General features: G+C 32.5%; 7 protein-coding genes across 7 annotated transcripts; 3 read left to right on the top strand and 4 right to left on the bottom strand.

Moving 5' to 3' along the window:
* Window positions 1-186: 186 nt before the first annotated feature.
* TCO89 (Tco89p) lies at window positions 187-2,886 on the bottom strand (the record flags this gene model as incomplete). Its single annotated transcript, XM_003670736.1, has 1 exon — window positions 187-2,886. The coding sequence occupies one exon, from the start codon at window positions 2,884-2,886 to the stop codon at window positions 187-189; it is 2,700 nt and encodes an 899-aa protein (XP_003670784.1).
* Window positions 2,887-3,212: 326 nt separating this feature from the next.
* On the top strand, window positions 3,213-5,135 carry VPS45 (Vps45p; the record flags this gene model as incomplete). The annotated part of the gene is made up of 1 exon (XM_003670735.1): window positions 3,213-5,135. The coding sequence occupies one exon, from the start codon at window positions 3,213-3,215 to the stop codon at window positions 5,133-5,135; it is 1,923 nt and encodes a 640-aa protein (XP_003670783.1).
* A 971-nt stretch (window positions 5,136-6,106) lies between these two features.
* Window positions 6,107-6,553, bottom strand: NDAI0F02210 (uncharacterized protein; the record flags this gene model as incomplete). The annotated part of the gene is made up of 1 exon (XM_003670734.1): window positions 6,107-6,553. The coding sequence occupies one exon, from the start codon at window positions 6,551-6,553 to the stop codon at window positions 6,107-6,109; it is 447 nt and encodes a 148-aa protein (XP_003670782.1).
* A 1,155-nt stretch (window positions 6,554-7,708) lies between these two features.
* Window positions 7,709-8,194, top strand: NDAI0F02200 (uncharacterized protein; the record flags this gene model as incomplete). The annotated part of the gene is made up of 1 exon (XM_003670733.1): window positions 7,709-8,194. The coding sequence occupies one exon, from the start codon at window positions 7,709-7,711 to the stop codon at window positions 8,192-8,194; it is 486 nt and encodes a 161-aa protein (XP_003670781.1).
* Window positions 8,195-9,039: 845 nt separating this feature from the next.
* Window positions 9,040-10,842, top strand: PPQ1 (protein-serine/threonine phosphatase; the record flags this gene model as incomplete). Its single annotated transcript, XM_003670732.1, has 1 exon — window positions 9,040-10,842. The coding sequence occupies one exon, from the start codon at window positions 9,040-9,042 to the stop codon at window positions 10,840-10,842; it is 1,803 nt and encodes a 600-aa protein (XP_003670780.1).
* A 1,008-nt stretch (window positions 10,843-11,850) lies between these two features.
* On the bottom strand, window positions 11,851-12,849 carry NDAI0F02180 (uncharacterized protein; the record flags this gene model as incomplete). Its single annotated transcript, XM_003670731.1, has 1 exon — window positions 11,851-12,849. One exon carries the CDS (start codon window positions 12,847-12,849, stop codon window positions 11,851-11,853), a length of 999 nt encoding a protein of 332 aa, XP_003670779.1.
* Window positions 12,850-13,918: 1,069 nt separating this feature from the next.
* CUP9 (Cup9p) lies at window positions 13,919-15,070 on the bottom strand (the record flags this gene model as incomplete). Its single annotated transcript, XM_003670730.1, has 1 exon — window positions 13,919-15,070. The coding sequence occupies one exon, from the start codon at window positions 15,068-15,070 to the stop codon at window positions 13,919-13,921; it is 1,152 nt and encodes a 383-aa protein (XP_003670778.1).
* Between the last annotated feature and the right edge of the window lie 93 nt (window positions 15,071-15,163).

Raw genomic sequence — 15,163 nt, 5'->3', positions numbered from 1 at the left:
TTCGAGAAGACTGAAAAATTTTCGAGATGTTGCCGCCCATTAAAAGTAATTTTGGTCAAGTGAAACGACTGAGCTTATAAAAGATCTTTTACCAAAGACAGCCTATCTATGTATCGAAGTATCTATTTATTTTTTTGTATACGGTATATGTAGGTTCTTATCTATCAAATGTGACTTTCACGGTTTTTACCTCTGTTGCTGGTGATGAACAACATTTTCCATACGCCTATTTACTGCTCTTGTGGTCGGCTGCAAAGAATTGACCACACGTTGGTGTTGATACAATGGTTGATTCATATTTGTAGCAGATGTCCCCATAACACTCCTTATGGATGAATGCCTCAAAGTATTATTACTACCGCTGTGGTTTTGAGATGAATAGTAACCATTAACATTAGTATGTGATTGCTTCATATTATTAATATTATTACCATTACTATTACTATGGCTTGCAGATTTGTTTAGCGGATTAATATCTCTATTGAATGAAATGCTTTCCTCTCTCCAAATAGATGATAATATCCTTTGTAATTTTGAAGTTCGTATTTCGCCTGGTAGGAAGCCATCAGCAGTTGGTTTCTTCGATGGGTTTAGATAGCTTGATAATAATGAACTTGATTGTATATCTCGGTCTTTAGTACCGCTATTGTTGGTAGAAGGATTATTGTTATTAGTAGTAGCTGCGGGGCTGGATGAGGAACCTCTCGTTAGCTTAGTCGGTTTTTCCAAAGATTCTAACTTCGCTAACGCTTCATTTAATGGATTTGAAAATCTTTTAACATTAATATATTCATGCGTAATTCTTTCGAATTCTCTTTTCACTTCAATATTACTTGCCATAAAGATTGAATCTGGATTATTGTTATCATTCTGTAAATTTAAATCCATTATTGAGCTTTCTCTTTGTAACCATAATTTCCTTTGAGTTCTGGAATCATCATCATCATTATCATCCGATTTTAAAAATGCTTGGAAATTATTAGTTTTCAGAACTGAGCTAGAAGTCTTTCTATTTAATGAGGCGGATAAATCTGACTTTGTATTATTATTATTATTAGTAGTAGTAGTATTAGTAGTATAATTATTATTAATATGATAATTACTAGTGCCGTTTTCTTTTAATTTACTTTTTTTCCTATCTATGTTATTAATGGTATTGATATTTTCGTTCCTCAATGCCGAATGATAACGAATATTAGTATTACTGTTATTATTTGTTGCATCTAAAATATTACTAGGTATCCTTGAAGTCTTATGATAACTCCCCTGAGGCTGTTGTTGAAGAGCATTTTGCAAATTACTTGTTAGACTTGGAATTGAAGTAGAAAATGCATGTTGATTTGTAGAATTATGACGTGAATGTGACGTTCTGGTATCTGCCTTATTCTCCGTTGATAAAGTTCCTATGTCAGAATGCTTGAGACGTAAATTTTGATTATTAATGTTTTTGTTGGTGGCAGTGGGCACTCTATCAGTATTTGGTAGTAGAGGCTGTTGAGCAAATGCTTGATCCGGTAGTTCTTGTGACTGTAATGGTACAATATGTTGTTGCTCTATATTTGTATTTCTTCCTGGCCTCTTTAACTCATTTGCCAGGGAATTTTGAATTGACGCAGGTTCTTGGAATGTCCTTTCCATCCCTGTCGATTGAGATAAAATCATTGTTGGAATATAATGTTCCGCCATTGTGTTTGCCTCATGTTCTGGATGATAGTCTAGTTGCTTCTCTTGCGTGGCATGTTGTCGTTGTTTTTGTGTGCCATTAATTGCCTTGGATATACTCGGAACGTTTGCACTCTTATTGGTTGCATTAGTGGCAGAAGCATCATCAGTATTTGAGGGTTTGGTATCATTGGATTTGCTGGCTGTGAATTTTGATCCTTGTCTTGTCAGGGAATGTAATGAGGCATGCTCTTCATTGACATTGCTTGTCTCTACATTATCTAAAGTAGGAATATCAATACGATCTTCTTCTTCTACCTCTTCAGGGGCAGCAACAACAGCAACCTTACCTTTATCATGATGTGCTACTAACGCTGTTTGTATATCACATGGCTTCTGTATTTCACCTCTATCATCCCCATTTAGTTCACTTGTTTGGACATTACCGATATGTGTTGAATTACTGGAACTCAAAGTTTCCTCTTGAGAAGAGAGAGTGATATGATCTACTTTATCATCCGGACTTAGATTATTCATAGTTTCCGGTTGAGTTCCACCTTCTTCTTCTTCTTCTTCTTCTTCTTCTTCTTCACCAATACCATCATATTCTTTAAGCTCATCATCTTCTTCGTAATCATCATAGTCTTTGTCATCGTTCCTATCTTTTCCATCCGCATTTTTCTTCCTATCCATTTCCTCTTTATTCTTCGTATATTGCTCAACAACATCTTCTAAATTCAACACAGAATGAGAACTCTTACTTCTCAAATGGATTACCTGACGTGGATGAGAATGATGATTCAGATAATGATGATGCTGATTATAATATTGTTTCACTTTATCTCTAGGGCTAATAATTCCGGCTGCGCCGATAGAATTTGGATTAGATTTCACTCTAGATAAAGCAGTCATATTTAATCCACTAATCACACGTTTTCTTGAGATGGAATCAGAGCTTTTACATTTTATTGGAGCATGTCGTTCATCATATTGCAAATTAGATCCTTGCCCGCCACCATCATGAGCAAGCATTCTTCTCAACCCTTTAAAACTTGCTGTACTTTTAGCTCTTGATCTAGTTGTGAACTGCCTTATTTGCTTATTACTCATCAGCTGTAGCTGCTGCTGCTGCTGCTGTTGTTGTGATAATGGCTGCTGCTGCTGATCGATGGCCGATGCTACAGGCGGTTCACCCCGTCCATGTGTTCTACCCCTTTGCCCCATTATTTTTTATATGTTGATATATAGCTGGTAATTTGGTATGGTGGTCGACAAAATCCTGTCAGATAAGCCTTTCTGCTTTATGTTTCCTTCTTCTTTTGATTCCTTATCATATATAGCCTTAAAAGTTGTATTCGAGTTAACTGTCTATATAATATTTATCGTTGACATCGCGATATATAAACTAACGTGCTGGTGCTTCTGCTTGATACGTATGTTATATATTAACTTACGTGATCAAGGAAGGAACAGCCAGGAAGGATATAGCTGGTGTGTTACATTTTTAAAAACATTATAATTACCTCAGGATTCTAATTTACCAAATAAAGATGAACTTATTTGACGTGGCAGACGTTTATATCAAACGAATAGTGAACTCTACCATTAAACCAAGCCATGAAGGGTTAACAACAACCATGACTTCACCTATGATTGGTGCAGGAGCAATGTATGGTAATACTAGTAGTAGAATTAAGGCGCTATTGTTGGATAAAGATACTATCTCTACTATTTCCATGTGCGCTACACAAAGTGAGTTATTAAAGAACGAAATCTTCCTTATTGACACGATAGAAAATAAGAATCGTGATGTTATGAGACATTTAAAATGTTTGGTCTATATCAAACCTGTTGAAGAAAGTATTCAATGTTTAATTGATGAATTGAATAATCCTAAATATGGGGAATATCATGTCTTCTTTAATAATTTAATTAGTAAATCACAATTAGAAAGGTTAGCTGAAGCTGATAATTTAGAAGTTGTTGTTAAAGTAGAAGAAATTTTCCAAGATTATCAGATATTAAATGAGGATTTATTTTCTTTTGAAATGACTTTGGGATCATCATTTCATGATAATAGGAAATTATTTAGAGGTGATGATTTGAGTATTTGGGATCCAACTTCTTTAAAAAATTGCTCCAATAGTTTAATATCAGTATTATTATCGTTAAAATTAAGACCAGAAATTAAATTTGATTCGCATAGTAAACTTTGTTCTAAATTAGCTCATGAAATAAATAATGAAATTAATAAAAATGACAAGAATTTATTTGATTTCCCTAAGATGGATGTACCACCAATATTGTTGATTTTGGATAGAAAGATGGATCCCATGACTGCATTATTACAACCGTGGACTTATAGATCAATGATTAATGAATATATCGGCATTAAAAGGAATATCGTTGATCTTTCTAGTGTTCCAAATATTGACAAAGAACTTTTGAAAGTTACATTAACTAGTAAGCAAGATCCATTTTATCATGATTCAATGTATTTAAATTTTGGTGAGTTAGGTGATAAGATTAAAATATATGTTAATGACTATAAGAAGATTACGAAATCTAATAGTAAGATTGAGACCATTGATGATATTAAACAATTTATTGAAAAATTCCCAGAATTTAAGAAAATTTCAGGTAATGTTTCTAAACATATGGCAATTATTAGTGAATTAGATAGACAATTGAAAATTAAGGATATTTGGGATATCAGTGAAATTGAACAAAATTTAAGTGTCTTTAAAGATGACGATGAAGATTATAAAAAATTAACTGAAAAAATTCTAATTAATCCTGATATTGATTTTTTCTATAAAGTTAAACTTTGTTGTATATATTATTTGAGATATTGTCATGATGGAAGTAACGAACCAAGAATAAATGCGATAATTAATAAATTGAAAACTCAAGGTATAAGCTTGGATGAATTATCGATTTTTGAGAATTTTAGAAAGCAAATAAACTTTGTTAATAAAAGAGAAAATGAAATGGAACAATCAAATGATATAAATGGTGATATTACTAATGTTAGTAATAACAACTCCAAGGACACAACTATGACGCATGATTTGTTAAGTGATATTCTAAAGAAATTTAACAGTAAGATGGAATCAGCGAAAAATATGCAAAAGAATCGTAACCGCAATGCAGGCAATACAAACAATACAAATGAAGATAATGTTTATTTACAACACATACCAGAACTATCGCACTTATTGAGTGATTTATCAATGGGTCAACTTTCTGAAACAAGATATAAGACATTAACTACACGTTCCGGTAATGTTGCCAGGAACAAGAAAAATAATCAACCTGTACAGGATGTTGTTGTATTTGTTGTCGGCGGTACGACTTTTGAAGAAGCTCGCTTTGTTCATCAGTTTAATGATACAATGAAAGGTAAGATTAGAATAATACTGGGTGGTACATCCATCTTATCCACGAAGGACTATTTAAATTCCTTTTCATAATGATATATTCTAAAATAAAAAAGAAGTAATAAAAAATGAAATATCTTAATTTAATGGAACATCAATATTATTAATGTATGTGACACTATATTTCAATGTAGTTCCTAATATAACTAACTGGCACACGGGCTAGATTTTAGAGGTGTTCTTCTTTTCATGAACAGTATTAAAATTAGGCAATAACCCCAAAGAGATTAATTAAAAATATGTAGTTTTCATACATAGAGGATAATGAATACATACAGAATCGGTATTATGCAGTCTTCTGGAAAGCTTTTACTGTCGGTACGTCGAAGCTTGAGTTTCGAACGGTTTCCTCATAGTTTCCCTTATATATATATATAAATAAAGAGAAAAAAAGACGTCACACATATGTACGTTTGAACAAGCCTGCATTTGTTACTTAGACAACGACATTGAAACGGCAACCAAAAAATCCAACATCAACGAATTGGAAGCGTATCGTTTCCCCTCCTGGCTGGTTCATGTGAGAGGTGAAAGGAAAATTAATCAAAGAAAGGAAACAAACTTTAAAAGTATACAATGTATATTAATACCCACACTATATTATATAGATATAATTATCACTTACAAAATAATATTCTATCATGTTTTATTTTTTTCCATTGCACCTCTTTTCAAAAAAGACTTAGTGTAAGCATGTTAGCTACCCATTCAGTTATAAAGTGCACCGTGATCATCGACGTTGAAATCTAAGGAAACCCAAAAGAAAAAGAATGTTTATTCATGCTGTATCTATACCCTATAAAAATACTTAATATTATTTAGGAAGTCCATCGTCTTATCTTCCAGAATTACCATTATTGCAAAATTACCATGGAGAATTTGAACAGTTTCCCACAGTTTCCCTTTTGTGGCACTTTTTTTTGAAATAAGGCATTAAAAGAAAATTCGTTCCTTTATTATCTTCGGTCAGTAGAGCCCAACCCCCATACACCTCCATTGATTTTTCAAAGTATACCATAGTAAGGTACACCTTGAAAATATCCAATGAATGATATACCTAGTTCTTCAGCCTCTTCTTTAGCAGAAGAGACATAGTCATCTTCTACATTATTTGGTAAAATGGCAGTAATTGATTCACGATACGGATTTATTGCACCACGAGCAATAGAAATCGCGTTTCTTCTTCTTAATATCCCATAATTGCTAAAGGGCGTACTGCTAGAAATAGAAAAGACTGGAGATCGTGGATTGGAAGTAGAATCATTAATGAAGTTAGAAAAGTCTAATGAGCCTGTATCAGACACACAGGTGGTTGCACTAGAGAGTGCAGAATTAATAAAAGTGGCTCGATTAGGTTGTTCCCATGTAATGGGCACGTTTGAATAATCAATAGTGTTATTATTCAAAATAGAACGTGGAATGATATTACTATTATTATTATTGAATAGCATATTGAAATAACAAAAAATGAAAAGGGGTGTATGTCAATATTATATTGTGTTATTATAATATTATTTAGCAAGAAACGCAATATATATGTGAGAATTGTGAAATGATAAAAAAAAAAATAGAAAGAAAGAAAGAAAGAAGGAATGTTTAAAAGTCGGATATCTCATGCATTTATATACCTTAAAAAATTTTAACCCGTTTGTACCGTTTTCTAAATTTTGTTACCCTATTTATTTCATTGATATTTTTCTTCATTTAACTTAGTATTGTACAATCGTAAAAACAAAATGTAAGGATTGACCCAGTTTCTTTGAAACCAAGGGAAACTATTTGTTGGGTTTTACAGGGAAGACTACTGTATATGTGAAGAAAAGAAACATACGCCTAATGTAAAGAATTCGTGTCACTTTTCGTGGGGCGGGGAAGGGACTCCATAGTTTAAAACGCCACCACCGCCCCAAAACTCCGGCCAGGCATGAAGCGCCGCTCCGGTTGGGCGGAAACCTCAAATTTCTTTCTTTAATACTCAGTGCAAAGCACGTAAAACTTTCTCAAAATCTCAAAATACCACCATTGTGGAAGTATTGTCTAAAACCTGCCACAAAAAGAAGGTTTCACCAGAATCTTTGGGCTACATGTATCTTTCATGAATAGCTAGGATAGGGTTAGAGAAGACATAAAGACCAGTTTTTACGTAATTGATGGTCCTGCTGTAATCTAGGGCATCTTTTCCTTAATCAAGTAACCAGAGTCTAGAATCTAATTTTCCTTGTGGCGGTTTCTGGAAAAGTCTTTTAATGGGTTGCGATACCGTTTTCTTCCAAGAGACAATGCATTCTTTAAATAGACAACAACTTTGGAACGGTACCAAAAACCTCAACATCAACGATTAATCCTTACATTTCGCTTTTTCTCTTTTGTAAAAATTCTCAAATATGAAATGTTTCTTGAAATCCATTAAGTAGATAATTATAATTCCGGGAGAAAACGAGATACATAAGGGCAGGGAGTATTTCATTCTTAGACATTTTTATATTTTTCTCTTCTCTTTTTCTGCCTTCTTCATTTTTCTTGTATTGTTTGGTACAATAACAAATAAAAAAGAAGAAACCATATTTAGATAATAAAACTAATATTCTTTGCTATTTTTCCAAAAAATGACTCTCGATGTGAATTATACCAATGGTACCAATGATAATATTTTCCCACGTTCTATGATGAATAACACAACGGATTATTCTAGCGTTCCCATTACATGGGAACTACCAAATATTGGAGAAGATTTCATCGAATCAACTCCTGCAAGTACCACCACTTGTGTTTCCGCAACCTCAACACTAGTTGAATCTGAAATTACAGTTAGTTCACTCGATACTAACAGTTCTATTAATTTTATTTCGTTTTCTCCTATCCCCTCTCACATATACCCTGCTTTTAGTAGAAATAGTGGGAGGGGAAGGAGAAATGCAATTTCTGTTCCTCATAACAGTTTTATTTCCCATCAGCAGTCAATTATATGTACAATACAAAACGATATACGTGGTTACACTTCTTCTCAGGCATCTAATAATAATGAATTGAATGAATTCAAAATAATATTAATTGGGTACTTCCAGGGTGTACCTGCATATGATGTGATATAGGTGACGAAAAGAGGGAAATTTCAATAAAATTTAGACAGACCAATGTATTATATAACTATTTTTTAATGAATGATATCTTTTTATATGAATTGTGTTGTGTTACACTCATGAAATATGTAAGTTTGTGATGATAAAGACCAGCTGGAACCCAAGAAATAAAAAATGAAGTTAACAGAGGCCTGCTAATCCAGACAGATAAATGTCTCATCACTGGCAGTTGTATTCTAGATGGTGAGAGACACTTGCTGACATGCAAGACGACACAAAAATGTAAAGTATCCACCACGTGACCGCCACATGACGGAGATAAATATAATCCAGGCAGGTGCTGGAAACACATTTTGGAGAGACAGATAGCTTTGAGTCACGTGATATGAAAAAGGTTTCCCGCCTGCGGGTAACGACCGATTCTTCTAATTCAACAAGCCGAAAAGCGAAAACCCAAAAATTCCGAACATTCGGAAAAAGAGGCAAAGAAAAAAACAGAAAAGAAGTTGCGAAGGAAGAAAGAAAGAGACGAAAAAGTGGGATTACGTGGAAGTTATTATATCTGAAATACACCCTTTCTTCGACGGTCTGTTACTTTGTAAGCAAGGGTGCATTATTACATTAGACTCTCTATTCTACTTTCAATCAGTCAATTAGCATACTCTAGTATAAGTTACTCTTTCTCTATCTTCTTTTTTCATTGATTACATATAGGCAAAATTCAGGAATTGAAACAGTCCCAAACTATAACGAATTCTATTAAGAAAAACAAAACAATATACCCGAACATTAATCTTATAAATAAATACACAACCGCCCTTACAAATTCATTGACGATACACACATAATATACTCTTATGCGAAGAAGAAGAAGCCCGTCACATTCAAATCATAATTTTCAGATTTCAAATCTTAATAATTCAAGCTCAACTGATTCAAATACAAACCAATCTTCACCTCAACAACTTTCAGATGACCTTAACTCTAATGAACCTAATGAACCAGATGATAGTAGGCTTTACTCCTACTATCAAATACAAAATAATACGCATCATGACGATACGACAAAATCAATAATAAATAAAAACATTATTAACAATATTCATTCTAATAAGATAAACAATGATGATAAGAATAACAGTAAACATAGACATAGAAATGAAGATACTAATAATGATAATGAGAATGATAAATTACAACAGAAACTAATTCTTGCTCCAAAGCCAATCCAAAACTTAAAGAAAAGATCAACTACTGCTATATCAAATGATCATATCATTTCCACTCCACAAGGAATCCCAACTTCTTCATCCACTTCATCTTCATCTTCAGATTCCTTCTCATCTTATGATAATTATTATTCATCTTCATCTTCCTCATATAATGATATGGATTTAGCTTTATCTTCTGCCTCCTCTTTTTCGACTTCATTATTATTAAATTCTTCCCATTTATCTTCTTCTTCACCATTACTTTCAAACAAGAGAAATCCATTAGTTCGTCTCAGTACTAATAAATATAACAGTAATAATCATCATTCTACATCTGCTCCGACTGCCATCACCACCAAGAATAATATTTCTTCTATTTCTTCTTCAAATAAGAAACAAGATAAGTCAATCATTTTGAAAAGATATCCTCATGACCCTTCTTCAACAGAATCTTTAAATATAGATCATGTCATTGAAAAATTATTGAAATTAGGTATCAATAATACTACAACTACAAGTACCAGTAAGAAGAAAAGTAGCACTATTAGTAGTAGTAGTAGCAAAAAGAAGATTGATTATCAGAATTTCCCATTCCATACATGGGAAATTCAATTGATTTGTAATCATGCAAGAGAAATCTTTATGAATCAACCAACTCTTTTAAAATTACAAGCTCCAATTAAAATTGTCGGAGATATTCATGGTCAATTTAATGATTTGTTAAGAATTTTAAAATTATCTGGATTACCATCACAAACGAATTATCTTTTCTTAGGTGATTATGTGGATCGTGGTAAACAATCATTAGAAACAATCTTATTATTATTATCATTCAAGATTAAATATCCAAATAATTTTTTCATGTTAAGAGGTAATCATGAATCACCAAATATTACTAAGATTTATGGATTTTATGATGAATGTAAAAGAAGGAAAAACTCTAAAATTTGGAAATCATTCATGGATACATTTAATTCATTACCATTAGCTGCAATAATTAATGATAAAATATTTTGTGTTCATGGTGGTATATCACCTGATTTATTTCAATTAAAACAAATAGAATCCATTCAAAGACCTACTGATATCCCTGATAAAGGGTTAATTACTGATTTACTTTGGAGTGATCCAAATCCAACGATTAATTCATGGTCTAAGAATGATCGTGGTGTTTCATTCACTTTCTCCAAGAAAAATGTCTTGGAATTTATTAAGAATTTCAATTTCGATTTAATAATTAGAGGTCATATGGTCGTAGAAGATGGTTATGAATTCTTTGCCAAGAAAAAATTAGTCACTATATTTTCAGCTCCAAATTATTGTGGAGAATTTCAAAATTGGGGGGCTGTAATGAGCGTCACTACGGGATTAATGTGTAGTTTTGAATTATTAAAACCACAATCATATCCTCCGAAGACATCTTCTTCTTCTTCAAGAAGGAGAAAATAAGCTATCGATTATTAACGTGTTCCGTCTTTTACCTAATTTTTTCATTCTAGCTCATATATTTATCTTCCCATGTTTTCTTTATTTTTTTATCTACATATCTCTATACGTACGCACACATATATATATAACGTTAAATTAAAAATAATCATAATTACTTTGCTTTCCTTTTCTACTTCTTTTTCTTACTTAATATTCATTCAATTTCTCATTAATCGAACGAACGATCTTATTGCCAGTCAGCGAGCGAGCTTGCCCATCAATCCGGGACACAAATGCGGTCACTTTGTATTGAGCTTGGTCGAACGAAATATGACCAAAAAATATGCTCTCCGGGTTACCCCTCCTTTTTCTTTAAAGATGTTCAGTGGTTCACACTCCTTTTCCGCCCCTATTGGTGTTAAATTTGTTGTTCATTGGAAACCTCTGCGGGCAGAAACAGATCAGAAACAGACGGGAAATGAAGTCGTTCTCTATCTACCCAATTCCTTTTGCATTCGCATCCACTAGTCACTAAACTGGAATTAGGAACATATTAGAAACAAAATGGAACTATCTCTTCTTGAACCAACAGAGTTCTGAATAGACTCTGGGAAGGATAAATGCACCTGTAATTCACCACTTAATTGCGGGCTACATGGTGTAATATTAGCGAGATACAGTTATGTACTTCTTGTTATTGATAGGGTTCACTTTCGACCAATTATTCATTTTATAGAGAATATATTTATACTAAATGTATATTTCATTAGTATTTGAATAAGTATTCCTAGAGTACAAGCCAAAAAATCACTTTTTTAATGCATGTATACAACTATTGGTCTGATATACATCAATTTATATGCACGGAAATGCCGTAGAAAATAGAGTATTCTCAAAGAGCTCTGTCATGCTCTCTAGCGAATAGTTCGCCCAAAAATGTACTGGGCATTTTTTTTTCTTTAGATGTACGTTCTCAGTTCAGAGTACTGTATGTAGGAATGTTAGTTTCGTAAAGTTTTGATGATATAACTATCTTGCGAAGAAATACTTCTTAAACCCTCCATTGGTATCACCTCCAAAAAATGGTGAATCACCCCATATCATATTTATGACTCTACCATTTGCAGCTACTCTTAAACCCATTCTTCTACCAATCTTCTTCGCTTCCACTTTAGTTATTCTGAATGCTTTAGTTATTTTTAATTCATGTATAATTTGATTCCGGAAATCATTCGATAATTTTATTATGATTTTAGATGGAACGTTTTCAAGACCAATACCTAAACCAATAAGAATGTTTTCATTGTCATCATCATCACCACCGTTAAGATATTCTTCGTAACTTTCTTTACCTTTTAATTTCTCCTTTTCAATTCCATATTGTAATGCTGCATTCAATAGTGAGCTTTTCAAATCTTCATTCTTTCTTTCAGCAATCCTTATTCTTCTTTTAAAAATCGTTGTTATATAATCCGGCATTCTAAATCTTTCTAAACACAACTCAATAAAATCTTTCATCACTACACCACTACCGTTTGGATCATCATCACCGTATTCATATTCAGCATCTTCTTCATAGATCATTTGTAGAAATTCAATTTCATCATCAGTAAATTCCCATGTTTCACCTTTGTTATTAATAAATTTATTTAATCTATCTAATGGTAATCCACCAAACAATTTAGAAATTTCATTAATACCAATTTTTTTATTCCCATTCTCACTCTCCATATTAATATAATAAAATTGTAAAGCAATGAAAAAAAGATGTCTTGTTTCAATTAACCTTTCCAATGGAGTCAAATCTAACCGATTCACATTCTCACTTTCATCTTCATCATTACCTTCCGCATTAGTACGATTAATATATTCATAACTTAAATCAAGTTTTCTATCAAGTTCATTAAGTAACGATAAATCATTAATTAATACCTCTTGATCTTGAAAGAATCCAGGTATGACAGATTTCTCTAAAGGTGGTAACAATCTCAAAGATTTATTACTTAATTTCCTCTTCCCAGTACTCATTTGTGCCTTTGTTGTGTAAAAGTAAGTTTTTTTTTTTTTTTCTAAAGCAGGCAATTATCAAGTATCTACTTCGTATGATTTTCTAGTTCTCACTATAACGCTACAAGATTTTTTCTCCATCCTAACGAATCATAAAGCATCTGCGTATAGCTTTGAATTCACATCATCCATTGATTTCGTTTTTTTTCGTCCTTTATTTTGATATTCAAGAAGACGCGTCAATTTTTCCGGGAAAATAATGATAGGTTCACAGAAGGATGTATATACTTATATATAATGACACATTATAAATTAATCATTGTAATGCAGAATAGTAACCCCTACCTCTATTCCTTTAATTTTATTAAGCCTCTAAATACAATGTTTTTTATTAATTTGTTGGATTTTGCAGGCAGAATTAGAAACTAATGCTAAAAAATAAGATATTGTAAAGTTCCTTACAAAAGAAGAAATGATCTAGGGTACTCTGTAGCAGCCAACCCTCATCTTCTTCATATTCAGATTATAACCCATTTGTACCACCACTGTCTTCAACATTGAATTGGGTATCATACATATCCTCTTGAGTTTAATCATTGCTGGTTTCTTTTAAAAGTTCTCAGATCATTATTTGAAAGGAAGGACATTATATGGAAAGGGAAACCGAAGAACAATGACAACTTAAGAATTAAAAGTAGTGTCTCCTTCTATAATTTAATATTTTTCAAGTTATGTTAATCCAGGCTTTAATATCATGATTTTATATAATGGTATAGGTTTCAAAATAATTAAAAGGGTGAAAATCATTAATGTGACATAGTAGAAAATAACAAACGTAGAACGCAATAAAGAGAAAACAATAAGTGTTCAATATTGGTTAATACAGAGACTGAGTTACATTGGGGTATATTTATGGAGAAGCTAAAATAATATAAAACTAAATTGAAGATCAATATTGTTGTAGTCCAATAAAAATCTCGTTAAAAGCTATTTTGACGATTCTTTTTTAGTAGAACGTGTAAAATAGGAATGCAGACCGGCCTCAACTAAACTCATTTAGATAACTTCTTTAACTCCTCTAAACGATCGATCAATTTTTCCTTCTTGTCACTGGTGTATGTGCAAATCTTCTATCTAGATCATCATATTCTGCAGTTTCGTCATTCGATGTTGCAGGTCTCATTTGATTAATAAAGTTATTTGTGTTGTTTGTCTCTGTCTCGGAGTCATCTTGCGAGCTTTTCATATTCTGAGCCATTTCATAATAATCGTGAAAGATTTTCCTTCTTCTAACATTAATAAACCAATTTGACAGTTGAACTTTTGTTAGCCCAGTCTTAATTAATAAATCTCTTTTTTCTTGTGACGTCGGATATGGGTTTTGTAAATGATTTAATAACCATGAATTCAATATCCTTATGGTTTCTTTGGGTAAATTTGATCTTCTACCATGTTGTAATGAGGTCAATTCTTCCACCACATCGCTGGACACATTTACTGGTTTGTTCTCCGGTGATGGCTGCTTCGGACTTGGAGTTGTTGATGTTTCATAATTTTTCTCATTATTTATTGTTATAGTTGAAGTATCGTTATTGATATTATTGTTATGAGTCATGTGATTTATTATAGGAAATTTTGTCATATAGGATGTATGGTTTTTCAATTTCTTTTTAGTAACTTTTGGGTTAGAATTTATAGTCGGCGTTGAAATAGCTTTAGAAACAGCACAGTTCATATTATTCTTATTATTATTATGGTCATATTGATCTTTCAGAAGTATTTCTGGTTTATGATACTTAGGGAAAGGATCGTACATATTATTAGGTGAGCTAGCACCTGCTGTGGACCGATAAAGTTCAAATTCATGCGTTCGGCTGCTCATATTGAAAGGTAACTGCTGTTGGCTATTTCCTACTGATGTCATTGACGTTGTTAAAGGCGCTACAGGGACCGAATCTGTTGTTGTAGGGTGATTAAAAGTTAGCAAATTATTATTATTTATTATTATACCATTGTTGTTCTGATTACCTGTAATATTGATGGGATTCGATAGTGTGGACGCTTGGGGGATCGGTAATATTGTACTATTTGTGAATGATTTTCGATTATTGAAATTCAAAGTTGTTACAGGTGTGACCCCAGGATTTCTGGAATCCAGAGTAGTAAGTAACGATCGTAATGGTGGAAGTCCGACTGGTTTACAATCTTGCCCTTTTTCCTTATCATATAAATTGGAATGCATGGTTACGTATTGGTCCGAACTTCTTTTTTGAAAATACAGTAAAGGAAAGGCTGTTTTGGGATTTAATAATTAGCAGTAGGATAGAAAATATAT

Source organism: Naumovozyma dairenensis, chromosome 6 (genome assembly GCF_000227115.2).
Source record: "Naumovozyma dairenensis CBS 421 chromosome 6, complete genome".
Classification (NCBI taxonomy): domain Eukaryota; kingdom Fungi; phylum Ascomycota; class Saccharomycetes; order Saccharomycetales; family Saccharomycetaceae; genus Naumovozyma; species Naumovozyma dairenensis.
This window is presented reverse-complemented; position numbering and strand designations above follow the sequence as displayed.